This window comes from Penicillium rubens (genome assembly GCF_028828025.1).
Source record: "Penicillium rubens strain IBT 27055 chromosome Unknown utg000004l_segment0_segment0, whole genome shotgun sequence".
NCBI lineage: Eukaryota > Fungi > Ascomycota > Eurotiomycetes > Eurotiales > Aspergillaceae > Penicillium > Penicillium rubens.
Window position 1 is genome coordinate 3,789,308 of NW_026890602.1, and position 27,454 is coordinate 3,816,761.

The window sequence follows — 27,454 nt, forward strand, 5'->3', positions numbered from 1 at the left end:
CTACCGCGGCAAATTGTTATTCTCACTCTCACTTGAGACCTGGCACTACACTGCTATTGGATCGGATGGGATGTAATGCTGGCATCGAAACCTAGTGGCAAGAGCGATCTCCAATCACCACCTGGCAATTATGCATCGGGGCACACAAAGAGCACGGACAAGAAAGATGAGGTTGATCACTCTACAGCCCCCTGCCCCATTTCTCCGTACCCGACCTTGGAATAGATTGAGGCTAAGATGGATCCAAACCTATCTAGGAAATAGATCGGCACTTTAGTGGTAAGCCCAGTGGGGCCCATCCAAGTCAATCTAATCTTGATTGATGGGGGACATCTGGATGAGAACAGGTTGCATGTTCAGGCCAGATCTGATGATTGGCCAAGAAAAAACCGCCTTGGCATGGGCTTACTGGCGGGGAATTGTATTCCAGAGAGAAGACAAGGTCCGTGAGACATGGACATCCAATTCACTCAATTGATTCTCCTGTTTTTCCGTACGATGCAAGTCAGAGCGTCAAGTCGACAGTGATGCCCGCTACGTCAATCTGTGTTCCTATTTGCGATCTGCCGGATGAATTGGATAAAACAGAGGTGTTTTTATTCACCTCGGGAGCCAGGCAAAAGCCTGGAGGGGTACATAATACATACTTAGCGCAGGAACATGCATCATGCTCAGGCCCAGGCTCAACATACTCGAAACTATGTTCCACCGACATCATCGATCGACCAAAGTTCACTCTTTTAGGTCCATTCATCAATAACCCCGCATCACGCCATTAAACCCGGCCTGTGTCCAGCCAATGTCCGCAATGATCGGCAACTCATAATTCCTATAAGAAGGGCATCGGCAGATGGGGAATAGATTCCCACCCGCTCGATTCTAACCTCTTAGGCCAGAAATCACCAAGAATACCGCGCGAAAACACGCAATATCCCAACTTCCTAAATCATTTAACAAAGCCCCTTCTTCAGAAACCAACCTCGACTCCACACGATGTTGGCCCCAGCTCCCATCCAAGCCAAGGCCTCAAGCTCGGCTACCGAACTATACCTCAGTCAAGCCCGTGCCAGCGGCAGCACTGAAGACTGCATGGCCCTGTACGAGAAATGGGCCGCCTCATATGACGATGAGGTTGGAGACAGTGCTCAAGAATACGTTGCACCCATGCTTGTCGCTCAAGCCGCCATCAAATACGGGCTCTCCAATGGCGCTACAAACAGCGTGATACTGGATGCCGGTTGCGGGACCGGGCTGGTGGGAGTGGCTCTTGCAATGGCCCAGGCCAAAGCAATCGATGGCATCGACCTATCTCCCGCCATGCTTTCCATCGCAAGAAAGACCGGAATCTACCGGGATCTCACAGTGGCAGACATGAACCGACCGATCGACAAGACGGACGGAACTTACGACCTCGTGTCCTGCGTGGGTACTTTCACACTTGGCCACGTTGGACCAGACCCTGCTCTGCGTGAACTTGTGCGCGTCACTAAGCACAAGGGTGTCGTTGTCTCAACGATCCTGGAAGAGATTTGGGTGCCCGGAGGGTTCAAAGCTGAGGTTGAGAAGTTGGTGGCGGATGGTCTGGTGAAGGTAGTCACCGATGAGCTTATAGACTATGTAAAGGGACACGGCGACAAGGCAGTGTTGCTCATTCTAGAGAAGATCGATCGCGACTGAACTCGACCCATGCCAATCACGACGAAAAGCCCGAGCGACTCACAGCCCTTGCGACACATATTGATTGGACTTCAACTCCTCCAATGCGACATACAAAGATGGGTTCTCAACACCCCAACCCCAATGCAACACTGCGATAGGCTCCGGATGCACTCGACTTTAGCTACGTGAGACAGCTTGTCAGTCTTAGAACTAGATTTAAATTATAAATCCTAACGCGCTAAATGAGACGAGATCGTGATACTCGGGGGTAATCCTCGCCGGTGTACGACGTTTATACTCCACTTTATGCATCCGCTTCGCTTTATGCATCCCACTTCATGGACCTGCTGTCGAAGCAGCAAGTATATACTCCGTAGTGCATTTTGAGATTTTCCCAATAATGTACAACATCCGGAACATGCATATCAACGAGGGGGCGGGGTAAGCATTGGCAAAGCCAAGACGGAGCAGAGAGATCCGCAGCATATGATTCGCATTCAGCACTCCAGGGATCATTGGACTTGTGAAATCCGGGGATCAGGATCCTTGGCGTGTCTCACATTCATCAAACTTACGTTATACATTTAGGCAGTTGAGGGCCGAGGCGTCTCGAGAAGAATCCAGTCAAAATATGATATGAATTTGGGCCAGGAGGCCAAATGCCATTTCCATGCTCTATTCGTTTTATATACACATCAAACCCCGAGAGAATCCAACCAACACCATGCTGTGCAATGAGGGCCAAATACCAGCCATCGTAAATGCAAATAGATGGTATCATGCAATGTTCATAAGAGCTTTGAGCGCGTGGAGGGAGAGGGATTTGATGAGGTAGTTATCGATACCAGCCGTAGTAGCCTGGTCCTGGAAGCGAGCGGAGGAGACTCCAGTGACAGCCATGATGCAAGAATGTCTGATGTTATGTTCGCGTTCGAATTCGCGGATCTTGCTCGTTAAGACGAGGCTGTCGATAGCTGGCATTGAAATATCCATCAAGACGAAATCGTAGTGAAGGTTGGAAGATTTCTATTTCTCCAGTGCGACGAGGCCGTTATGGGCTGTGTCGTAGCTGCAGTTATTTTGCGCATAAGGTGGCCATAATCTAGGACTTGTCTAAATGGTGTTCGAACCGGATATGGGAAGCGGCCTGGGACAGTACCTTGACATTGATTTCATTATCGTCCACGATGAGCACATGAGCCAGTGCTTGCTTGCTGGATGGTCGGGGGTGGAGCTGCTTGATCCTTCCGGTGAGCTCTTTGGTTCGTTTGAATATGTGGGCGTCCCTCTATCATACAGATCCGAGCCTGAGTAGTCTGGACTGTTTTCCGTTTGTGTCTGCGGAGACACGAGCGAGAAAGTAGCGTCGGGCGCAGGAGATGCGGGATGTATTTGACTATCGCGCCACTTCATCATGGACTTTTCAATGGCTTCGTAAATATTCTGTGGTCCTAATCTGCAAAAGTATTATTTTGTATACTAAAAGTGTTGGTAGATTGTAACCTACGGCTGTGCAACGCGGATGATGTTGACAGAGAGGCTGTCGAGTATGATTGGTACATTGCCGCTCAGCACGAGAAGAAGTCAAAGCATTCTGAGCCGCCATTTCGGAGACAAGTTGATCACTTTCATCCATAGTTCGTCTGAGGAGTTCTTCCTCAATGACAATGACTTGACCATGAGCCTTCTCGATGGAGCCAGCCAGAGAGATATTCCACTTGATCTTTGTCATGAAGACGTTTGCGAGTGGGCTCTGAATGGGAATGTTTCGTTTGCCTCGACAGTGAGAGTCCCAGTGGGTGCCCCTGTGAGGTCAGGATAACCATTGACGCCTACCAGGCATGCATGCATTGGGGTGGTTCCTGGCTGGATAGTTGTCTGGGCCGCGCTATCCGCCGGATCAAAACTAGCCGGTAGATATTGAACCGGAATATAGATGTCAGCCTGAGTCCCAATACCTATCTCGCTCCTCGCGTTGACATGTCCCCCGAGCGACATCACCAATTGCTGTACCATGCTCAGGCCCAGCCTGACGCCCTCAGACAGCGGATCTCCCTGAGAGAATGGGACAAAATTTCGTGTTTGATGAAATCAGGCGCTATCCCACGGCCGGTATCAGTGATGGAGAGATGCACAAGGGGTGGCTGGGGGTCTGATCGGTCCCTGGCCTTTGATAACGCTATTTCGATAAAACCAGCTGTGGTCCACTTCATCGCATTGCCGAGAAGGTTCATCATGATTCTTCTCCAGGCACCTGCAAGGGACCGAATCATCTAAGTGTCCGTTTGATCGACTCAGATGACAACGGAGAATTGGTTCTGCGCCCTTAAATCCTCGGTGATGGCATCGCCGGCTTCCTTGTTGGATGACATCCTTTTAGCGAGCTGGCCCACCTGCTCAGGTGCTCGCTGGCAGGTGTATAATATGTCTGCAATTTCTTCCACCACATGGGGTTAAAATCAAAAGCAAGATTGTCCTCGTCATTTTCTCAGATCATTTCATTTAGCTTATCCGCATGCCTCAAGTTGTTGGCCTTGCAGAATTCCGACCTAGAACGTATTAGGACAATTTTTGGATCCAGAAAGTCTAAGGGCGACGCACTCACAAGGCAAAAGCAGTTGGATAAGCATCGAGAAATGCAACTCCGTCTAGATCCATGGAATCCCGGAGCAACACACTTGCACGCGAATAGATCGATGCAATGTGTTCATATATGGGCATGCTCTCGGTCAACGATAACTTCGAGAAGCCTTGATCAATACTCTGGGGTGCACAGGGTCTCCTGACTTCAGTACTTCGCCCATCGACTTCCCTTCGCCAGGGCTCAGCACCACTGGTCGATCTGAGTAACCCGAGTTCAGTGATGAAGGCTCGGTCATGTAGTGTTGACCCTGCAAGAAAACACAGATTCTCCCTGGCGACCGTCGAGGGAGATGGTCGTGGTGGTTCGGGAGAAACGCATTGAACAGCGCGACCCAATGGCACATCAAGAACAGGGGTGGGTATCAGAGTCGTCAGCGTCCGCAGTGGTGGTCGCACTTTCATGTGGTAGGTGATTTGCTGCATGGACACTAGACCGAAGACGGCCATGAGTAGAGGCCTCTTGAGGATCAAAGTCTGCATGGTCTTTAACAGAATCTGTCAAGCCCTTGACCAATTTTTCCAGTCCGGATATGGGCCTGGCTCATGCGCACGTTCTCCAGATGCAGTCCGATGGAATCCGCCACTTCCTGGAGGTCATTGACCTGATCATCTCCAAAGTCCGTCCAAGGTTTGTCGTCGATAATGCAATAAGAGCCCAGAACGTATCTAGATGCGCTGAACAGAGGCACCTCTGCGTAGAAGCGCATGCGCGGCCACTCTCGGGCACAAGGTCGGTCCTTGAAGCTATCCCCCAGGGTGAAATCTTGGATAATATAGCGTGTTCGATTGGCGGTCATATTGCTGGTATTGCTGTGTTCCCTTCCCCGGCCTGTGAACAAGCGGACGGTGTGGGACATACGCCCCAGATCCAGCGACCGTGCTCCAAGGTAGATACCATCTCTGGTTTGTGGCGGTTCCTCGTAGCGATACTGAGCCCGTCATCTCGGCATATTATGCTGGGTTTCGCCGTCAATTATGGACACAAAGCTGCGAATGGCATCGAAGCGGAGGACACCGAGCTGGGCGAGTGCGTTGAGGGTAATGTCCTTTGCTAGATCGCAGCCTACAGGCTGTTCATCTCCTGTTGGTGCTACGGGCGTCTCTTCTTCCGATCTGGTCTCACCACGTGATGGGAATGCTCTCGTCACTGTACAGTAATATCTGTTATGGCAATGATCAGTGGTGATGAGTGGGACAGGGGATACTGGCCGAACCCCACAAACCTTGAGAAATCGCGGATCCGTTCGCGCTCAGGGTCTTCTTCCGGGGTTGGATGAAAGACGCGTACGCCTGCAGAAGTCATAGTAGCCACTGGCTCATTACTGACTGCTAATCACTAACGAACAACAGTCGAAAGAAAAGAAGAGTTGCTAAATCCCAGCCATATTCCCCCACGTGAAGAGCTAAAAGCTGTTGTGCAGATGAGTTCCCCACTATTTTTGCTATTGACGTTCAATTGGCGGTTTCGAAATTATTGTGCACATACAACATGTACGGAAATAAAGAATCCATCGACGAGGCCGTTGCCTGACATCACATGATATCAAACTTAATATCCAACCGTGGCAGTATTGAATCTGGAGGGATTGTGCTGCCTCGTCTGCTAGTATGTTGGCAATAATGTCTAAATGAATAGATATATTGCTGCTTCCCCCATCAACATATGCGCCATGCACTTAATGCAATGCCAATTTTGGCCAACATACCACTCGACACATACTTCCAAAATTGTTCTAGAACCGAGTCACATGATACGGGCGAACATGCCAACATCTCGGACCTTTTCTGTCGTACCTAGGTATTTATACGCAGAGCCATCTTCTGATTGGGCTCCACAATATGTCAGTTAACTTTGAACATGCCTCCTCTTCGCGCACATACCAAATCCCGCAACGGGTGCGATCAATGCAGAATCAGGCGGGTCAAATGTGACGAGAAGGGCCCACCATGTTCGAACTGCACAACCCGCGAGTTAAAATGCACTTATTTGAAAGTCGCCGCCCGTCGCGCTACAACCCATATTACCCCACCCAGCTCAACGTCCGACGTACTGCAGTCTCTAGATGGCCATGGCTCGCCCGTGGCAGCGATGCCCGGTCCAGCCGTTGCAACAATCCCGGTCTCGGCACCGACCCAAACAAACTCATTCGGCATCAACAACCTAGAACTAATGCATAAGTTTGCAACAGAGACATACAAAAGCCTCTGCATCAGCGATTCAGAAATACAAATTTGGAAAATAACCGTCCCGACACTCGCCTTGAAACATGACTACCTGATGAACGGGATCTTGGCGCTAGCCTCACTGCACATCGCAACAACCTGCGGGCCATCAGAAGTAGCACTCATGTACTACGAAGCTGGGCTACAGTACTACAACCGCAGCCTGACGCCATTCCGCAACGCGATCGATAGTATCACGCCGCACAACTGCGACGCGGTATTCGCGCACTCGATTGTCATGATCGCGATCGGTATCGCGTCGCCCCAACTAACGGGAATGAAAGATGAGTGCGCCAGTACCACAAAGAACATCGTGATACTATTCGAGCTGCTGCAGGGTGTTAAGAAGATCCTGCAAGTCAGCAAGTCCTGGATTAAGCTAGAGTTATTCTCGCAGGGGGAGTTTTGGAAGAACACGCCTGCCGAGCTCGATCCGGATACGGAGGCTGCGCTGACGCATCTGTCGGACTTGAATGATCAGGTTATGGTAGGGGTCTACTCGGAGCAGCATCGCATTAATAAAACTGTTATTGCTCATCTGAGGCATTGTTATGCCAAGTTTGCACACTCGGCAGATCCGGCGCCGGCTTTTGCTTGGCTTGCGGCGGTCGAGAAGGGCTTTGTGGATAGTCTCCGGTGTCGGCAGCCGTTTTCGTTGTTAATTCTTATGTATTGGGGAGTGCTGTTGAGGGAGCTTGATGGGCTGCGGTGGTGGGCGCGGGATGCGGGTAGAGTGCTAGTCTCGGAGTTGTTTGATGCTTTGAGGTCAGGGGATCCGAGGTGGCAGAGTGCTCTCGGTTGGGTGCAGAGGAAGATGGGGCTTTGAAGATTAGAGTTGTGACTGGATCAACTTCAAATATGGAACATACCTGCGCATGCAAGACCCGTGTTAGGGTCGGTCAGGCCACTTGGGACTAACACATTGTATATATAGCATTCTTGAAGCGATTTACACAATACACGATTCCTTTCTTCTCGGCTGGACGACCGTAGCCGCTAACGGGCATCCTTACCTAGGCCGATGTCGTCCATATAACCAAGATTTTCTTAGACCAGCGGAATCTCCATCATGCCGGGTTACGACTAGACCATGCGTATGAACCGCAACAAGACGGGCTCGATATTGCAGAGGGCACGGCACAACTGGAGATTACAAAGCTTTGTCAGCTGTAACACCAACATTTAAAGGGCATCTACCAACGGTATATTTTTGGGGGGGGGGCAGCGACTTCACATATCTATAAAAGTATGTCCCTCGGCTAGCGGTATGTTTCACTTTGACGGATTCAACAACTCAATTGAGAAAGCCGAAGGAGTTACCGGTGGGAATGATCTGCAGTGGTGCGACCCACGCGGTGGCCGTTGATTCTACAATATATGCACGGTGAAATGAAAGGGGCTCTAGCGGGCAATAGCGGGTATCCATCTTCATGCAGCTGTATGCGGCTGGCAACGGAACTTAGGAATTTCCTCATTTATCTTCCCGGCTGTCGTAGATCTTGTGAAGTATACTTGTCCACTTCAATCAAAAAAAAAAAAAAAGTAGTTTGAGGACGGCGATGGGAATTGTGTCGAATATTCAAGGACAATACAAGTACAATATAGGGCTCTTCCCCGCAATCAATGTTGACATTTCTCCGAGGTCCGCGTCTAAGCCTCATCAGGTCTCACTAGATGGACGCCTTATAGTCTCTTTTAGTACGTTCTATTATAGTTTAGTATGTTTTAGGCCGTCTTGGTATAAGACCGAACCCCCGCAGCTGGTCCAACCCGAGTTTCCAAGGTTGGTACCTATTGATGTATGCATGACCCCTCTTATGCTTCCAATGTTATTTTAAGTTGTAGATCTCCCCAATTCCACTCTTCCAATCTAAAGAAGTCTAAACTCTGATACAATGGCCGAAAATCCAACCTGCGCAATCGAAGAGTTCACCCGCACCATATTCGACTATGTCATCTGCGGCGGCGGAACTGCAGGGCTCACTCTCGCAGTACGCCTCAGCGAAAACCCCGCTGTAACCGTCGGCGTCATTGAAGCAGGCAAGTATCGCATTGGAGATCCGCTGGTTGATACTCCAGCGGCCTTCCCACAGACGTTCGAGAATCCGGAGTATGATTGGTGCGTGTATTCGGTGCCACAGGTAATCTTATTTACTGCATCCATGTGCTCTCAATTCGCTAGCTTATTTCCTGCGGTTATAGGAAGGAAACCGTGGCGTGGCTCACCATATCCCGAGGGGAAAGCTCCTCGGTGGATCCAGCGGCATCAATTATATGATGTACGTGCGGGGATCGACGAAGGATTATGACAACTGGGCGGAGTTGTTAGAGGATGATGGGTGGTCCGGGGAACATATGCAGCACTATATGCGAAAACATCAGGTACGATCTCATTAACATCGTCCGATCTGGTGCTCTTCCAGTCGAAAACTGATCAAATGAACAGACCCTCGAGCCGATCGACCCGTCCATCACCGATCGCTCCACAATGCCACTTGTAGGCGAGTTCCACGGCACGAGCGGACCCATACGCACCGGCTTCAATGATTCAATCTTGCCAGTGGAGAACGATATCATCAAAGCCTGCGAGGACGTAGCCGGCATCACAAACAAGCCCCATGACCCATGGAGCGGCGACCACATCGGCTTCTATCATACCCTCGGCGCAGTCATCCGAACCGGCCCGAACAAGGGCAAGCGCAGCTATGCTGCACGAGGATACTATGAAGAGAATCGCGCTACTCGCCCAAATCTCAAAGTCCTCTGCGAGGCCCTCGTCAACCGCGTCGTACTAGACGGTAACAAAGCCACCGGCGTGAGCCTTACACACGAGGGAGTCGAGTACCAAGTCTCAGCACGGCGCGAAGTAATCGTCAGCGGCGGGACAATCCAAAGCCCCCAGATCCTCGAGCTATCGGGAATCGGCGACCCGGAGGTCCTCAAAGCCGCCGGCGTCGAGTGCAAGGTTGCCAACAGCGCTGTCGGCGGAAACGTCATAGACCACGCCCTCAGCTTCATCGTGATGGAGGTCCAACCCGGCATCATGACACTAGATACCCTGTCCCAAGTGCCCGAGGCAATGGCCGCTGCCCGTAAACAATATGCCGAAACTGGCGGTGGGCCACTCACCGCCGTCTCCAGCATGCAGGGTTTTTTCCCGGCAAAGTCAATCCTCTCCGAGACAGAGCTGGCAGAGATCATCCAGAGTATTCGTGATATCAAGCCCAATAGCGCGTTCCACGCGAAACAGCTGGAACAGACTATCGCGAACCTCGAGGATGGCCACTCCGCCAATATGCAATTCGTCACCGTGCCAGGTTCCATGAACCCGGACGCCATGGGCCATCAGGGCAATATAATTCTACCGCGCTCGGCTGATCAGCCGGCTGGTGTGACCTTGGAGGCTTGTCTGCAATACCCGGTGTCTAGAGGGACTATCCATATTGAGAGTGCAGGTGAGTTACAGCCGAAGACAAATCCTTTCTATGTCCAATCAACTTACTATTGTATGCAGACCCAACCAAACACCCTATCGTCAATCCGAACTACGGCGGCCACCCAGCAGACATCTCCCTCCTGGCGGCGTTCCTGCGCTGGTGTGATAAAGTCACGGAATCAGAACACGTGAAATCTTCATTCCTACGGCGTGCTTTTCCGGATCCCAAAGTCAACTTGCAGGACATGGATGCGGCCCGAGAAGCGGTGCATGACCTCGTTGTTGGTGAGTATCATATCAGCGGGTCTGTTGCTATGGGTGCTGCGTTGGATAGTAGATTGAGAGTGAAGGGCGTTGAGGGACTGCGTGTTGTGGATGCGTCGGTGTTGTCGAATAATGTTTCTGGGAATATTGTCAGTACCGTTTACGCTATTGCGGAGAAGGCGGCGGATCTGATTCGGGAGGATTGGGATTTTAGCGCTGCGAAGGAGACTATCGCGTAGGCTTTTTCTTTTCTTTCTCTTCTTTTCTTTCTTTTTTCGGTTTGTTTCAAGCAATGATGACTTCAGGTTAGCCCTCGCCTGTTACACTTGAATGATAAAATATATATTTATTCGTACAGTAAGTAGCTTAATCTTGAAAGTGGATCTGACACACCGTTCTGTTACAAAGATACTCAAACGATTCCACGCCAGTCCGCAATATAAAACCCGCATTGAATACTAAACCAACCCTAATCCCCGAGTGACAAGCTCTAACAGCGCCAAGTCCACTTCCGAAGCACTAATGCGCCAAGCGCCCAAGGCATCTACCGGGTGTTAGATGCTTGGCACGGTCAAAGACATCAAACGCTGATCTCCCACGATCTAAATAAGCCTAAACGCTCCAGTCAAGGAGGTCGCGCGAGGTACTTTATTATGTTTCGGTACCAAGGAGAACTTGTGGGGTTACAAGGATCTCGAAGGATGCTGAGTTTATGTAGATAGTCTTTTTCCCTGCTACATGGTATATATATCATCCAGTTCACCATGACAGATGTAGCACGAGACCACAAAACCCATGTTCCTCACAGGCAGTACTCCGTATGCACAGTCCATGCCAGCTCAGATGTGGCGCCTATCAGACTAAAAGTGGGCCTAGCTATTCTAGACTTGCAATTCCCGGGCCTTGTCCAAGTCGGCCGGGAGCTCTTTAGAGTCTCCTCCGCTCCGACCCATTTTTTCCTGGGGCGATATCGGGGAAAGATATCTCATAGGATACAATGATTTGAACATAGATGTACGGAGTAAGGTTGAGTTGTATAATATATATACATATTACCTGTCAAATTTCCTCGGAGGATATCCGGATGACATGTATGTGCGCTAATGGCAATTCATCGGTTAATAGTTATAGGTCTAAAGCTTGAAATGGCGTGCCTGCCCCATTTCTCGGCGCATTGACCTTTCCTATATAGGGCAAGACGTAAGAGAGAGAGGTGAAACACTTGTACGGAGACATCTCTAGTATTTTTCCCCCTCCCTTTTTCAGAGTCTTCGGGCCTTTTTCGGAGTCCAACATTGTACGCAAGTATCAATGACGAGCAGTATAGTTTCTATCGAATTTTCAAGCATTTTCTGTAGAGGTTTTAGCCAAGCCCTTTATAGATGAATAATAATATAACCTGAAATACTCCAGGGCTGAGATCCATAAGAAAACCACGCTAGTCACCTGATCCTCTCATCAAATCGTGGGAGCACGTGCGACAGAGCTGTCTCCCGCTAGTCCCAGGGCGGAAGACCAGAGGCGACATCTTGGAACTTTGAAGCTTCTCGCTTCTTTAAATTGCTTTTTCCTTTCTCGCCGAATTGAGTTTGGATTTTTCTTCCGATATTCCCTAACCTCTTCCATCCTCACCTCTTCACATCCGACAATGTCTAGCCAACCTCTCCTCCAAACCGCTCCGGGTAAGTCCGACACCAATCCCAGCAAACAGCTCAACACAAGAGATCATTCCGTCTGGATTCCCTCCCCCTCACTGCGATTCTGGTTGGCGCGACAATTTCATTCTCTTAAGCTGTGGATGTCGAACACCGCGGTGACGTCCACACTCCAAGAGAAGCAGAATGAGCGCACTTCCCATCCGACCCACACCACAACCATCAACCCTCCAATCTCCACCCCGAGCCCAGCTAACATCAACCAGGCAAGCGAATTGCCCTCCCAACCCGAGTCGAACCCAAGGTCTTCTTCGCTAACGAGCGCACCTTCCTCTCATGGCTTAACTTCACCGTCATCCTGGGCGGCCTAGCGGTCGGCCTCCTCAATTTCGGCGACCGCATCGGTCGCATCTCCGCAGCTCTCTTCACCATCATCGCGATGGGCGCAATGATCTACGCCTTGGTGACATTCCACTGGCGCGCGCAGAGTATCCGTCGGCGCGGACAGAGCGGTATCGATGACCGATTCGGTCCTACCATCCTGGCCATTGCCCTCCTCGCCGCCGTCGTTGTTAACTTCATCTTGCGGATTAAGGACGGGCAGATGAACTAGGATGAGGCCCTGGAGTGCATACGATTGCTTTTGTTTTTGGATGGTGATGTTGAACTGGAGATTTGATTCCCATTTGGCCCATCTGAATATTATACCATTGATTACGTTGGTCCATTCTCGTTCGTTTCATTGTTGATTTTGACAGCCGTGTCTGTTTTATGTATTCATTTGGCGTATGTTGGTCTGATTTATGCTTATGGGGCCTGAATGCCTTTCACGTTCATATGGTCGAGTCGAGCGTCTGTCTTTCTTGTTGCAACTGGCGTTTTTGCGGATTGTGCTTGTCTGACAAGCGAAAAAAGAATGACGATCGGACTCGAATTGAATCTCATTCATCTGTGTATACACTCAATCTCATGGGCAATTATCAACAATACCCCCCAACATACCATTGGATAAACTCAACAAAGTTGAACCTTTACCAGCGAGTGACATCACTGGAGAACTTTGTCCGAAGCATAATATCCAAAAGCAAACACTGCCACATCCCAGCACGTTAGTTGCTATTCCCAGCCTCCAAAGGCCAATAGCTCAACCAACAGATGTAGGAACCTTCCCATCCACCTTTGACCCCTTCGTCAGCACGGATAGCAATCCGTATCAAACAATATCCCTTCCCGGCTCGAAAATGCCCAAGCACCAGACTGTGTCGATTGGTTCTCATTCGAGCCCGACTTTATTATTTATATTGTGGCTAGATAAAATGTGTTGGTAATTATATTCGTTTGGGGGGTTTGATTGGCCAGGATTGGTGAGGCGGTTGCTATATATTCTAACTAACTAGTGTGTAGGGCGCTAAAGAGCGTTAGTGTTGGGAGGTCCGTGTTGGAGTGGTTATCAACTTCCGGGAGGAGAGAAAGTTTGACGATAAGCTTTGGGGTGAGCAGAGGCAAGGGATATTGTTTTGATTGGAATGTTAGACTTGGGGACGGATAAGGGTCTCGTTCAAGGGACTTTCATCCGCCTATTTACATATGTAGACAGTATCTAGGTAACACGTTGATGGATTACAATATGAACGGCCGAAAATTTCCAACCTAGCCCGAGTGATGTGCTGGCTAGAATTTGGGATCTGAAGTCTGATCATATCCCCACAATGCGGAGTGCAGGAGTCCGATTTGAGTTTCTCTGATAGTATACGAAGTCTGTATTTCTACTCTCTACTCGACTGAGTTATGTTGGAAATGTTGGAGAGGCATGGAGGTATATGTATTCTTACTGTTGGGCTGCATTAATGACCCAATACCTAAAATTGACGGTGTACATCTTGGTACTGCTGGGTTACGTGTAAATCGGCAGACTCCATGATAGTGATAGTGATAGTGATGATAGTCAGGGATAAGCGGAGCAAGTGTACCTCGGCAAATGAAGTGAAAGGGTATGGATGGAGATATGCTAGTTAGGGTTACGGAGGACATATGTACTGTGATCAGGTTCCCAATTCCCAAATTGGCGGGTTGGCCTCAAGAGAAATTATAGTTGTAGTGGAAAGTCTGATCTTCGATATAAACCTGAAGTGGCTAGAGTATACTCCAGATGGAGTAATAATTTACGCTATAAATAGGGGTAATATAGAGAGTGGCTCCGATGTGTAGTTCCCTGAGATCCTGGGGAAAGCCGAATTCGCCCCCCTGTTCTCTCCTGTTCTCTCGCGGTTCGGCAACGTTCCACAACTTTCCATTCTGTTTCTCAGCCACATCTGACCTGTATGGAATATAATAGGGGGAATATGAATTGTACTTTTGGTTCGCACATGCCAATTGAGGCGCAGTCAGAACCTGTTTATACCCGATTTGCCCCCTTGCGAAAATTTATGTATATTGTATGTGATTTGCTGGATAGATCGTAGATACAACTGGCTTAGGCAGAAACAGGGCAAGGTCCAGACCGTTATCGGCTTGGCAATAGAGTCATTATATTGGGCCGTCGACATCCGAGTGAATAGTTAATAGCACATGAATAGCACATGAATAGGTGATAGGTGAATAGGTACAATATAGACATAGATAATGTATGAGCATTATAATAGAGTAGAAAGATACATAATAGATATTGTTGTAGGGACTCCGTACATATAAACTATTGTAAATAAATAAATGTATGACGTGTCGTAGATATTTGAGACTGATCCAATAATATCCAAAGGTACATGATCTGCCCATATAATTAGTATGGCAGCAACAAGTATCACCAATAACTCCACTCCCCTTTCCCAACTTCCCAGGCACTTCTTTCCCCCATTTCCCATTCTTTTGTCTTCTGCTCTCTCTCTCTCTCTATTCCCCCTTTCTCTCCCCTTTCCCTTTCCCTTTTGATTTCCCCATTATTCTTTTTTCCTATTCCCTATTCCCCATTCTCCTTTCCCCTTTCCCCTTTTCTTCTTCTTGTATTCTCCTCCATCTTATTAATAGATTCTTTGCTGCCTTCCGTAATCAACCTCCGGTCGCGCAACGTCCATTCCTTTTTCCGTAATAAACTTGGAACGCATGGACCATCTGCCACCTAATTCAAAACCATCTCTATGCACTCACATGGCATGTTTCGCCTGCTTCCTTGGCCCTCAACTATAGGAGGGAATAAGGTGATGGAAGATGTCAAAATGCTGGCTCCAAACTGCACAGGTATCAACACACTGTCGCTGCCCCAGCTCAAGCGCAAACGTTCAGACTCCGACTCCGACGCGACCGATGCGCCCGCCCCGACGAAAGTCTGCGCGGATTCCGTTTCGACGCGCCCAACTCCGACCCTGATCGCTGATTCGGTCGCTCCCACCCCCTCTACTCCAACCACCTCGTCAAACTCCCCGGTCGCGTCCGCGCGTCCGCCGGCGCAGGACGCCGTCGCCAGACCTAGTGTGACCCGACTTCGGGAAACCATCACCGCCCAGCTGAGCTTGGAGGTGTTACTCAAGCACAACGAACTTCGTCTCATCGACCAGGAGATCGCCAAGTGTCAAGTCGCTCTGGAACAGCTGCGACGCTGTGGCGAAATCCCTTATCCCGGATCCCGTGTTACGGGTGTCTCGCCGGATGTGAGCTTGGGAACGGGCGCGTCAGTGCTGGCACCTGGAAATGGTCCGGCGCCGATGTCACCTGCTCCATGGGGAGTGACCGAAGGCCCGTACGCCCGCCACTACGCCCGGTGGTTGCTTCCCGACCCTCGCTTTGACGGTGGTGAAGTCGACTCCGGCATGCCAAATTCACTCGTTGAGGGTCGGTCGACGCGTGGGAACCCCGGTGAGATGGGCATGCTGGCGGGCAAGACACGTCCCCAGCGAGGCTCAACTGCCACCAAGCATACCGCACTGTCGTCTGGTTACCCTGTGGTCAAGGAGAAGTCCGGGCCCATGCTCATCCGGCGCAAGTCGGATGGTGTTCTGGTCAAGCTGGTCTGTCTGGACTGCCGGCGCGATAACTTCTCCAGCACTCAGGGATTCATTAACCACTGTCGTATCGCCCACAACCGCAACTTTGCCAGCCACGACGCCGCTGCCATGGCCTGTGGTCAATCTGTTCAGGTCGACGACGCCGGGACTGTGGTCGGTGGCTCTGCCGAGCCCACTGCTAATCCCACAACCCCAGGCTACGTGCATCCTCTGATCCGCTCTACCCACGTTGCTACAACTCCTTGGAAATCTCTTCGTACGCCCGCTAAAGACTCCGTCACCCCCCGCACACCGGCTGCGGCTACCACATCTGCTGTTGCTACTCCTCCCTCCACTGCTGAACCAGCCTACCGCCGACGATCCGAGCCCATCCGACAGCCTCCCAACCCACAGTTTTTGGCTTCTCCTGCAACTCCTCATCTGTCTGCCCTCATGAAATCACGCGGTGCTGGTCTGAACATGGACAAGTTGGTGGAAGAATCCAGAACGCCTGTTGATCTTGGTGCTCTTTTCGACGATGACTCGGAAACAGATGACTCCCGACCATCGGGAGCCAGCCATACCTCCCTTGGTGCTCGCGCCGGTCGCCAGCCGATGCGTATGCCTGCTAGTCAAACCGCTGGAGAGTCTGAGAGCCGAAAGGCCCTCGACCGCGGACACAGCCCGCCCACCGAGCACGCGACCCCGTCGCGCCCCCAGTCATTTTTGGACCTTTCGCTCGCTGGCCAGTCCCAGTCTCGGGAATCGAACAGCTTGGATCATCAAGCCCTCAGCCCTCACGCTATCGAATCCAACCAAGCCCCCAGCTTGGTCAGTGATGATGAAGATGACTATGAGGTAGCTTCCGACTCCGACAGTCCCGCATCATCGGAAGAAGATGAGCAGGAGCAGGAGTTCCGCCACATCCACGTCGAGGACGACGAGCGCGCTGCTGCCCCGTCAGCTACCGCCGAAGCCAAGCCGGGACCTTCCCTCGCGAGTCCTGCGCCGCAATCTGGGCCACCTCTGTCGCAGCCATTGAAGCGCAGTCGCTCCAAGAAGATCTCGTCTATCGTCCCGTTCGGTGACAACGATGATCAGCATGTGGGCTATATCCATTCTCCTTCCGCGGACAATGCTGCCAAGGCCAAGCGTGCTGCCGAGCGCAAGCCCAACCAGTCCAAGCGGTAATATCGCGCATCTCTCTTCGCTATACCACAAAACCTGATAAAAAAAATCCGGGGTACAACGCCTGCTATCGTTCCACGCGCCTCGATCCGATCTGTACTGCGAGACTGTTTACCCAGTGCCCTTACCGTTCCGACCTCTCATCTCTTCCCCAGTTCTCCCTTCAACGGTAGACCTTGCGTCTCCTCCCCCTCCTACTTCTTTCTCGCCATTCGCCATTGCCTCTACTTCTCCTACCCCTCTCCGTCATGTCGAAGCACAATTCACTGGAGAAACCGGCCATCTTGATGATGGCCCGTGATGCATGGATTGCATGATGATCTGACGACTTTCTTCTGTTTTCCCCCTACCCCCATTCTTATTCTTGATGCATGCGTCTCTCGTGTATCTGATATCTGCTTTTAATCAAGACTTGACGGCCGTGACTCTGTACATAGCGATGAGATTAAAAAAAATGCGACTGGTTTGGCATAGATGTGGTTCTGAACACCTGTATAGACTTGAATCTGTACTCCGTAGTAAATAGATCATAACTACTGTCGCCTATAACGATGTACTTGATGCTAAGTACATGTATAATTACCTGACCTCTCAGAGTCCCCAGTCATGCAAGGCATGTACTTCGTCCTAGTATGGAATGTAGTCCAGACCCCACACCGATCTGAAACCAGGTCTGCACTATCCCATCCTTAAATTGTCCCCCACTAGGCTCCAGCCGCGATGAGCCTCAATCAAGGTATGCAAGTACTTATAGCTTTGAAAGTAATTCATTAGGCACCAGCCCCTATATCCCAATCTGGTCGCATGTTGGTTCCTGTCGAACAAAAAATCAAAACATCAGGTGATTTCTGGAATTGGGTGAGTGTTATAAGAACTGTGACCTTCCAAGGTTGAGATAAGTGCAGTATCGTCTTCTTGTTCCTCTCCCTTTTCCCGCATCTGTTTCTCTTCTCCTTCCATCAATGCTAATTGAAAGAAGCAACGACTCCGCGCTGCTGTTTTCCCCTTCCTCCCTGTCAATATAGAGGATACACTCCCCCTCGTCGAGGAGCACCCAACATCAATGCAGACAATCGAGTCTAACATGGGAGAGGTTATCCCACACCACAAGGCAGTTGATATACCAATTGACAGCCATGGCAACCTGGACGAAGACTGCACCAAAAACCAAGGCGAGGTGAACGAGCACGAGCTCTCGCGGCAGGTTCGGCCTGCTTTTGATACTGCTCTTGAGGAAAATGATACCAAAATCATCAGCAATACGTGCTGCACAGAGTCTCCTGTGGTCTCTTCTAGCGAGTCCGTCGAAGGAGCCACTGCTAAAGAAGATCTTCCCAACCCACCAACATCACCAGTACCAACAACCACCAACAACCCAACCTACCCAATCTACCACAACCTAATCCCACCACCACCCATACCACTAGACGCCACAACCCAATCCCGCATCGACAAAAAATTCCAAACAGCAATAAAAGAAACTCCCACAATCCGTCTAATAGTCGACATCCCGCCACATCTAGTCGACTGGTCGGACCCCATAACCTCCATAACGACAACAATAAACCCCTTCCTCTCGCACTGGGAAACGCAAAACAAAGTAAACCTCCTAGCAGTGGAGATACGGCACGGACACGCGTACGCAGCGATCGAGATCAACAACCACAATTATGATTTCAAGACCGCCCATAAACAGACTTTCGTATTTCCGGTTTATGTGCTGAAGGTGGGGAGGGGTTTTCGGTGGAGGTTTTATCGAGCTCCTGCTGTGGATGTGAGTGTTATGAATGAGATTAAGACGGTGCATTATTTGCATAGGGAGGAGGTCGGGACGCCGTACTTGGTTTTTAGGGTTGGGGGGAGGGAGCCGGTTTTTGGGGAGTCTAGGGAGGACTAGAAGGATGAAATGTATTGGCCTCGGAGGTTATTGATGGTTGTTTGCTGGGTTTTAGGTACAGTCCTCGCTCTCATCTCATAGTTTGATACTTGTGCTTTTGTGCCTATAAGATATCGGGTCATGCAGGAGAGGTACATGAATGGGGAATGCGTCATGCCAACCATATAAGTAACTAACTAGTCCGAGGATGCCAAGGCGTAAATAGGGATTTTTAGCACAGATATTTCATGCTTCTTTCTTTGTCCTCTTACTACGCCTCGTGCCAAGCTCACTAGAATCCTTCTCTGGTTGCTTTGGTAGAGGGTCATTCGGCGACTCCACATCTTTCACAACATTTGAAACAGCCTCTGCTTCTTGACTGGCAAAGTAATCCGAGATTGCGAGATTGCGGAGCACATAAGCAGCCCTCTCGATGTCGATAAACGAGACAGGTCCATCCCCAGAATCCTCCCCAGCGGCATTGTTCAGCCGCGCACGCAGCGCCTGCGAAGCATTCCACAGCTCTCGATACTCATGCATATTGTACTTGACTATCAACTCCCCATTAGGCTTCTTATGTTTAGAAGGCTTCTGCTCCTTAACATCCGGACCCTCTGGGAAATCCATTAGACACAGCCAAAGGTACACATCGTCGCTGTAGAACGGGACTTGTTTCTTAGCGTCACCGAAGACAGTGGCGATAGACAAAATCAGAGATGCGGTAGCCGGGCCAACGCCACGGATAGGTGCAGTAAGGGCATCTAAACTGGCTTTAGGGAATGCATCGTTCGGAGCAACCAAAGGATCCGCATCTGGGAGAGCGGCGAAAGCCGTGGATGTAGACTTGGTGATTGTCGTGGCTGGGTTGCTTTTCACCATTCCCATTAGCATGGGACGGGAGACTCCGTGTTTCCTAGAAGTCGGTCAGACAAAAATTGACTGTACCATGAATATAGTAAATTGTCACTCACGTCTTCCATTCCATGATATCAATTAGCTCCTCCTTAACCAGGTGCGCTCCCTCCGCACTCCCATTCGCCCGCTCCGCAATAAGCTTGGGCAGAACTTCGTACCGCCACCGGTCAAGCTGGAGGAACTGATCGCTCTCTTCGAGAATATGCTTCTCTTCGGACGGATCGAGGTCTGCCTTTGTGGCTGGCGCTGCGCTGGTCTTTGTCTCCGCCTTGCGCTTTGGTGCCTTTGCCTTCCCCTTCGATTGCAGCTTTATCATCAGCTTGCTGCGGTGCACTCGCTCTACCGTTGAAGGATACTGGTATAGCAGGTTGCGGAAAGTTTCGAGGGTGATTTGGCGCGGATGGAATGATACATGTTTGTTGTCATCCTCTCCTTGGCTTTTCTCGGGCTGGACATTCAGTGTCCTTGTTTTGGTTTCCTTAGCCATAGCACGGGACTCTGGAAGGATGGATGTTGAAGCTTTCAAGATTGGGTGGAGATCAAGCTGTTACCTGGAGCTCACCTGGGCATATCTCGAGCTGATAAGCTATGCGACGCGACCGGGGTTGTATTTTACCGTTTCGTAATTTCACGGTTGTACTAGGTTGTACCTACATATACGTATGTAGGTAGGTATAATACCGAAACAACCTCAGGTTCCAAGGTTGGGCTACCTAGGTACAATCAATGTTTTGTGTAGTAAATGATGCAGAAACTAATGTGGACATAAAAGAAAAACAATAATATACAAGACATAATTGAGGATCCGTTGGTGCGTCGAATAGAGAGGTACAGTCTAACAGCTCGGAAATCCTCCGTTTCTAATGTAACTCTCCGTCAGTGAGCTTAGATCCCTTAAAAAGGATGATGAGCGGCTGGTGTCTTCTGAAGATAGATACGTATAATCTTGCCTGGCCTAAATCAACCCTACCCGGTGTTGGTGCACGCTAGTCGACGAGAATCTAGACAGAAGGGCCAAACATAACCCCACGCAGGTCTCATCAGCCTCTATGTAAACCTTGACGTGACTTTTTCCATAGGCATGCCCTCCCTCTCAGTTCCCTGTCAGTTCCTTCTCACTGCCATCTCACTCTCTGTAAGGTGGTGGCACCTAGATCCCTTCTCTCCATCCGTCTCATTCGTATAATATAATCGGTGGCTTTATGAGTCTATGCACTCCTCAGGTTGGTACGGAATCACTTTGATTGTTGACTTTACACGACTATATCGGAGACAGACCTACTGACGTGGATGTTTGTGATAATGTGATAATGATAGGAGTTTTGGGCCGCTGTTTATATACAATGGCCTTGGTCGTCATGAACCAGAGCGAAAACCTTCTTCGTCATGGACTTAGGCAGACATAAGGATGGTTCAGCGTCGGACGGATGGAAGTAGAGGCCCTCGTCGTCGAGTGAGTAAGGCAAACTTGCTTTCATCGGGTCCTGGGACGCTTCCATGTCGGTGAGTGTGTCAATCACCGTCCAACGGGTGTCATTGTCGTAACGACCGTCGGGGTCAAGTTTGCTATACCGCAGAATCAACGGTCAGCGAGTTGTTACTACAGATCCAATATTGCCAAGTGACATACAGTAGGATCTTCAGCCGGATATACCAGTAAACGAGGCTTAGTGTCCTCATCAGGACCAGGACTAAGAACACAACGCCGCCCACTTCGAGGGCAAGTATTGGCCCCCGTTTGTCGGCCAGGTGGAGGACTTCGAGGGCCATAGACTCCTCATTGTGGGGTGGAGAGGCACTGGGGCTAAAAGGATGTGTCAGAAACAGGCCAAAAAAGACGTCTGCAAAGACACCTGCAAAGAGATCAAACTTACGAGGGATCGTTGAACGTCCTCCACACTCAACGTGGTGATAGCAACCGTCGGAAACTTGGTTTCCGAGGCGTCAATCTGATCCGTCGCTTCTTGCAGCTGACGGCGGTCAATATTATTCCCGAGGAATTTTCGCACAGCGCGTTTCAATCGTTTATAGCCATTCCAGCGATGCTTGGCAACGACCTCTTTGGCATCTTCCATATTGATTGATGGTCTACTGGAAGGTGAGCGGGCCGAATCCAGGTTCCACAAAAGGATCGACGAACAAATCTGCGATTGGTCAAAATCACCCTTCACTACTGATCCACCCGGCGCTTCGCTCCGCGGTAGGCTGCAGGACTCGAAGAACTCGGCCAAACAGCCCGTTTTCTATCCTTAGTTACTGGGGCAACAAAGATTTGATAAAATTAGGATGGAAAAGAAGATTTTTGTCAGAGCGCCAGTCACAAAGGACAATTAAAAAATGGTTAAAAAAGTCATGTGGATGTATACGTATACTTGGAGAATGATGTGAAAGTGAAGTTTTCACATGGGCTACAAAATGCCTTCGTAGACAGAAGAAATGGCTTGTAGGGAAGTTAGGAAACTACTGTCCATAGGGAGGAAGTTACGAGCCTACAATGTGATGCAAAAGCTTAACCGGGCACATTCATCGAGAAACAGAAAGCAGCAAGATGTAGCAATCAGGCAATCAGCCAGTATCCTTCTATTTTGTAGGAAACGTGCCTTTAGTATCCTAACTTGGTGGCGCATCAATCATATCAAACGGGTTGTCATAGCTATCACCGACAAGCCCCCATATTGCGACTCGTACAATACGGTGCGTAGGAAGTTTGCCTATTTCTTCACGACACTTTTCTTTTAGCAATATCTTATCTCCTTCGGGAATTTCAAAGCCTCGAGCTCTCCGACAACATCCACACTCAAAAGTACAATGTCCAACTCCAAATGCACGTGTAGGATCGATCTTGCGGCGAAGACAACAGCCACATCCACGGGCACAGCATCCTTGTCGACTAGCACAATCTTTAATGAGATCGCGGTGCATATACCATTTAGGATGGGACCGCCATAGCTCAAACCCTCTTAGTTCATACCCATCTTCTAGACAGGAATGATAATGCCACCACTGTCGTTCTAAAAGCCAGTATTTGGTATTTAGAACATCAAGTCTCTCTTTCTCTTTTCCACATTTTTCTAAGACGTCGAGTCCCTCTTTGATAGATATCTCTTCTTGAACAACTTCTCGAAGGTCTTCCTCTATAAAGTAAAGCCTATGCGAGATAAAAGGGCGCTCACTGTCATCGTGTGAGGGTCGGCGGAGGTGTTGACGTAAGCGGTATCTCTGGAGAATATTTATTTCCCCAGATCGTTCGAGATCGAGCTCCCAAATGTCCTTATCGCCTGTCATAGACCCGCCCGCTTTTCTGTGTGCTCGACCGCGGCTCGGTTTTCTTTCATGACGGGAAGAAAACGGCATCTTTGATATTTGAAAGTAGGATAAAAAATGTTTCTCGAGGGGTTGTGGTCTAGTGAAAAGTCATATATGATATCAGGTTATCCTCCGACGCCTGAAAGGTTAGGTGATGACTTAAGCTTTTCCAAATGGAACCTTGCTGGATCAGATTCAATCAAAAAACCTCCGTGGTTAGTGGTGTACAAAGATTGAACAGGCTATCGTTTCTTCATTTAATTGACCGCTACAGTAGAGCTATCGAACTTGTACGCTCCTAGCATCAAAACACCTTCGACATCAAGGTAGAGATGAAAGCCACTATGTCATAAGGTCATAGCATATTATGAATTTGAATAAACCAGATGAATATTGAAAATATATACAAGATATTGATGTACTTAGTAACGTAAAAGTTGAAAGTCGTACAGCATAACTATAACAGCCTACTCCACATAAGTAATCTCTGCTCCCAAGAGCCCCATTGACCCGGCGACCCGGTCAAGCCAGGTAAAATGGCACGGGTTATCCTTTTCCGTGCGCCCTCCAAGCTCGAAGGTGAAACGAAAATCAAGAAGTGGACCGCCAGCACCAGATACGCCGACACTTTGTGGCGTCCCACGGCTGGAGGATGGAGACTCTCCCTTTGCATAAGCAGGCGTTGTCAACCGGATGAAGAGTTCTTCGAGGATGCTAGTAGCAGTGACAGCGGCACGGAGAAGGAGTGAGGGGCTGGTTTCGGGAAAAGCGTTTGGCTGCGGCCCCACAAAACTACGGAAAATGATTCCTTCCTTCCGCTGGTTGTGGGACGCAAGTAGTGATCGTAACTCGTCACTTAATGTCCGAAGTCGGTCGCCGGCTATACAAATCCGCTGTGCTAGAAGCCTGGCCTTGGGAGAGGTCACGGAGACGATTTCCCGTGCCTCTTTAATGTATCCAGGACATTTGACCAGCTCCATGAAAATCGTTTCGTAGACGTTGATGTAGAACGCCCACTCGCTCTGCTTCTGGGAGTCTTCCATTCGGAGGAAAGCTGCGAGGTCCTGCCAGTTATCGTCGGCCAGGAAACATGGCTCACCTTCGTACAGTGCAGCAGCGATAAGAAATGGCCTGTATGCAAAATGGCAGACGCGTCCAACCCCAGATAGACAGAAAGTCGTCCTACGCCTCAGCAATAGTTGTTTTACCGCCCTCGAGTGGTAGACCCAAGCGTCTCGAGTAGTCCGCGTATTCATCTCGTAGATAGAGAGAAGAATAACTGCAAGAAGCAGGGAATCCGACAATGCCTCTTCCGAATTTAGTGCTCGCCTGATTGCCCCTAGAGCCTTTGAATACTCCTGTCGGCCGAATTGGTGGAGTCTAGGGTCCCCGGTGAGATGGCCCAGGTATTCTGCTGAAAGACACGAGACTGATGCATCGTGATATTGCTTGGAACCAAAGTGTTTCACAACGCAGTCTGCGAAGTTAAAGCCGTTACCGAAGCGGAATTCATTATGGAAAAACATCGTTGGGAAGGCAGCGCAGATAAACTCTTTGAACACCTGTGGCTGCTGGCTGATAAAGGATTGATGGACCAAAGCTGGATGAACACGTTCATCGATCGAAAACTTCGTAAAGATTCCATTGCTGTTGATAGCCTCGGAATGGGTCCTAGCGTTTGAACACTTCTTTTGATACCGCTTCTGGAGACGGGGTCCCTCATCCTTGAATTGCCAGGGACGCTTGTATCCAGGGCAACCAACACCGTATCTGCAACATTGCATACACTGCGGAAGAGTTTGATCACACTAATGCATTACAACGTGAGTTTTCGTGTCAGAACATAGGGGTAAAGACGTAACTAACCGCGATGCGTCGTTCGCGACAGAGCAAACAGCCCTTGCTATAAGGAACGCCAACCATTATAAAGGATTATTAATAATATTCGCCAACCTGCCAACCTCCAGTGCCTGCCATGGCATATCTCTGAGGGATGAGTGATGTCGATCCGATCCCCAAATATAGGAACGCTACGTTCTCACGTGACGATAGGCCAAAAATAACCGACCCCTGTAAACTATTTTACAAAAATTACCACGCGGGTCCATCATATGCAGTACCGGGTGTAAAATACTCATGAAACGCCACTGTAAATGCGAGAAATCGACATTCGACATCAGGATGTAAGAATACGAGATTATAGCGCGAGATTATCTCGACCCTTCTTACTTACCTAGGTAATGTCCAAGGGGGGACGCTCTAGGCAAGCGGTCGGACAACAATCAGCTAAGAAGGAAACAACCAACAACCAACAATAAGAGGTAGGATAGGACTCCAAAGGAGTGTTGGGACCCAATCTGAGAGGGTGTTTGTAGGTGGATGTGAAACTAGCTGTCTCTCTGTAGACTATATACAGGCAATCTTAGTATGTACATGCAGCCAGAACTCTTGAATTTCGGAAGGGTGTGGTCGATAGCTAATCAACATGTACACCAGGCGACGGGTACACGCAGAACGGACGAATCAGGATGTAGAAACATACTGGGAGTGCATTTAACCAGGGATTAGGTCTAAGCTATGTCACCTAAATATATCCCAGTTCCTTTAGGACCTCGTTCTCAAGTTCTTTCATATCCTCTTTAGTAAACACTTGACTTTTCTCCCCTGCTTTGCGGATCCAACCTTCACGGATGTCGGAAGATTCCTCTACCTTTTCCCTTTGTATCCACTTTTCCTGCACTCGAACGCCAACATTTCGTGACATGGCTTTCTTCTTCGATTTCTCGATGATTCTCACAGCTTTGATAAACTTGGTGTGACACTCCATCTGCGGTAATAAATAGGATGCCTTTCCTTTGAACATGGTATACCAACTGAAGTACAGGTTTTCGCGACCAAGATAAGTATCCTTAACACCGTATTCGTAAGCGAATGGGAAAAAGCCGGCCATTTCCCAGTCAATCACACCAGCCAGCTTATATTTCCCAGAGGATGACTTTCTGACCAGAATGTTGCGAGGTTCGAGGTCATTGTGGCAAAAGACAACACAATGCTGGAGTTCATCAAGATCCGAGTGAGATAGATCGATCTGGCCGATATCATCGTATTCAGACTGAATCGAAAGTCCGCCATCAGTCCCCAATAACTTGCAGCCTGGTCTCTTATGCTTTTGCAGTATTCCTTCTAGGAAATCCTTGATATCTGGAAAATATCCAATTCCTGGACCACCGATAGCAACGGGAGTCTTGTCGTTTGATATATAAGGGGTTGCCGTAAGATATTTATAGACATTCTTGATGTCTCCAAGCTTCTGAAGCTTATCCATAGCACAAACAACTGAGTCTACCAGTTCTAGCTGGTTGGTTTCGTCGAGAGTGTTCCAAATATCCTCAAGCAGAACGGTCCCCGTAAGATACTCGGTCACGAGGTAATTGACCTTCGTATCTATGGTAGTCGCCGTACCAATCTGCTGGATTGACGGAACGATATCATTTAGTTGAAGGTGCCCTAGTCTACTGAGAGCTGCGACAGTGGCGAGGCGACTTTTTGATGTCTCCGACTTTTCAGTCTCGAGTCGGACAATGAGTGGAATAACCTCAACCTGGACGCTGAAGGTGCAGATATCGAACGTGTTCGAGATTACATTGCAGCTGCTTGGCTTGAGGCCAACCACACCCGGGAAGATATCAGAGAGAATCTTCTCATCTGGGACAAGAAATCGTTTTTCTGCAGCCATGTCATTACTTAGGGAGACAGCGGAGAATACTGTCAATGAAACAGAATTGAAGTATTTTGTTATTTAGGCAGTGAATTCTCTATGTGGATTGGGCACATATGCACAGACCCCCTTTGACTGCATAAGCGAGCTCAACTTACTGTACGGTACTTCTGTTTAGGGGGTTAGCTAGCCGGACTCGGTTATCACCTGGGCACGCACCCTATGACCGCCTCGCGGGGTGTGCGGCTGAATTGTATAGACTCTCCAAAGAATAATGTGAAAATCGACCATCCCCTCAGAAGTCTCGGAGCAATAAATTCAAAAAGGGTATGATTTGTGAGGAGCCAGATCTACAAGCAAAGCATGATGCGAAGCAAGAGAGTACTTCATTCAAAATACTAAAGACGGAGAAGAAAGAAAGAAGCAAGATCTGGCGAGCTCTCTGAGAAAGCTAGTCAAACCGAGGTCATTGCAAACGATGCAAACCCCGACACTTCTCGCTTAGCGAGGCAAACAAAGAAAGAAAGAGCAAACAAACCTTCCAAGGTTGAAAGCAAACTAGTAATCATGATAGATCTGACATGTAACATCAGA

The 27,454-nt window shown here is 49.3% G+C and overlaps 11 protein-coding genes across 11 annotated transcripts; 6 read left to right on the forward strand and 5 right to left on the reverse strand.

Moving 5' to 3' along the window:
- Positions 1–993: 993 nt before the first annotated feature.
- On the forward strand, positions 994–1,677 carry N7525_011388 (class I SAM-dependent DNA methyltransferase; the record flags this gene model as incomplete). The annotated part of the gene is made up of 1 exon (XM_002560621.2): positions 994–1,677. The coding sequence occupies one exon, from the start codon at positions 994–996 to the stop codon at positions 1,675–1,677; it is 684 nt and encodes a 227-aa protein (XP_002560667.2).
- Positions 1,678–2,436: 759 nt separating this feature from the next.
- On the reverse strand, positions 2,437–2,652 carry N7525_011389 (uncharacterized protein; the record flags this gene model as incomplete). The annotated part of the gene is made up of 1 exon (XM_061215477.1): positions 2,437–2,652. The coding sequence occupies one exon, from the start codon at positions 2,650–2,652 to the stop codon at positions 2,437–2,439; it is 216 nt and encodes a 71-aa protein (XP_061067989.1).
- Positions 2,653–2,761: 109 nt separating this feature from the next.
- Positions 2,762–5,605, reverse strand: N7525_011390 (uncharacterized protein; the record flags this gene model as incomplete). The annotated part of the gene is made up of 7 exons (XM_061215478.1): positions 2,762–2,903; positions 2,957–3,102; positions 3,167–3,464; positions 4,265–4,785; positions 4,854–5,231; positions 5,286–5,463; positions 5,526–5,605. 7 exons carry the CDS (start codon positions 5,603–5,605, stop codon positions 2,762–2,764), a joined length of 1,743 nt encoding a protein of 580 aa, XP_061067990.1.
- Positions 5,606–6,160: 555 nt separating this feature from the next.
- On the forward strand, positions 6,161–7,351 carry N7525_011391 (Zn(II)2Cys6 transcription factor domain-containing protein; the record flags this gene model as incomplete). Its single annotated transcript, XM_002560620.2, has 1 exon — positions 6,161–7,351. One exon carries the CDS (start codon positions 6,161–6,163, stop codon positions 7,349–7,351), a length of 1,191 nt encoding a protein of 396 aa, XP_002560666.2.
- Positions 7,352–8,420: 1,069 nt separating this feature from the next.
- N7525_011392 (GMC family oxidoreductase) lies at positions 8,421–10,464 on the forward strand (the record flags this gene model as incomplete). Its single annotated transcript, XM_002560619.2, has 4 exons — positions 8,421–8,666; positions 8,728–8,907; positions 8,972–9,980; positions 10,040–10,464. The coding sequence occupies 4 exons, from the start codon at positions 8,421–8,423 to the stop codon at positions 10,462–10,464; spliced, it is 1,860 nt and encodes a 619-aa protein (XP_002560665.2).
- A 1,409-nt stretch (positions 10,465–11,873) lies between these two features.
- N7525_011393 (putative vacuolar transporter chaperon Vtc1) lies at positions 11,874–12,493 on the forward strand (the record flags this gene model as incomplete). Its single annotated transcript, XM_002560618.1, has 2 exons — positions 11,874–11,907; positions 12,147–12,493. The coding sequence occupies 2 exons, from the start codon at positions 11,874–11,876 to the stop codon at positions 12,491–12,493; spliced, it is 381 nt and encodes a 126-aa protein (XP_002560664.1).
- Positions 12,494–15,092: 2,599 nt separating this feature from the next.
- On the forward strand, positions 15,093–17,048 carry N7525_011394 (uncharacterized protein; the record flags this gene model as incomplete). Its single annotated transcript, XM_002560617.1, has 1 exon — positions 15,093–17,048. One exon carries the CDS (start codon positions 15,093–15,095, stop codon positions 17,046–17,048), a length of 1,956 nt encoding a protein of 651 aa, XP_002560663.1.
- Positions 17,049–18,108: 1,060 nt separating this feature from the next.
- N7525_011395 (uncharacterized protein) lies at positions 18,109–18,942 on the forward strand (the record flags this gene model as incomplete). The annotated part of the gene is made up of 1 exon (XM_061215479.1): positions 18,109–18,942. The coding sequence occupies one exon, from the start codon at positions 18,109–18,111 to the stop codon at positions 18,940–18,942; it is 834 nt and encodes a 277-aa protein (XP_061067991.1).
- A 225-nt stretch (positions 18,943–19,167) lies between these two features.
- On the reverse strand, positions 19,168–20,323 carry N7525_011396 (uncharacterized protein; the record flags this gene model as incomplete). The annotated part of the gene is made up of 2 exons (XM_002560615.2): positions 19,168–19,834; positions 19,893–20,323. The coding sequence occupies 2 exons, from the start codon at positions 20,321–20,323 to the stop codon at positions 19,168–19,170; spliced, it is 1,098 nt and encodes a 365-aa protein (XP_002560661.2).
- A 3,286-nt stretch (positions 20,324–23,609) lies between these two features.
- N7525_011397 (Zn(II)2Cys6 transcription factor domain-containing protein) lies at positions 23,610–25,065 on the reverse strand (the record flags this gene model as incomplete). Its single annotated transcript, XM_061215480.1, has 2 exons — positions 23,610–24,950; positions 25,009–25,065. 2 exons carry the CDS (start codon positions 25,063–25,065, stop codon positions 23,610–23,612), a joined length of 1,398 nt encoding a protein of 465 aa, XP_061067992.1.
- Positions 25,066–25,726: 661 nt separating this feature from the next.
- N7525_011398 (uncharacterized protein) lies at positions 25,727–26,878 on the reverse strand (the record flags this gene model as incomplete). The annotated part of the gene is made up of 1 exon (XM_002560611.1): positions 25,727–26,878. One exon carries the CDS (start codon positions 26,876–26,878, stop codon positions 25,727–25,729), a length of 1,152 nt encoding a protein of 383 aa, XP_002560657.1.
- Between the last annotated feature and the right edge of the window lie 576 nt (positions 26,879–27,454).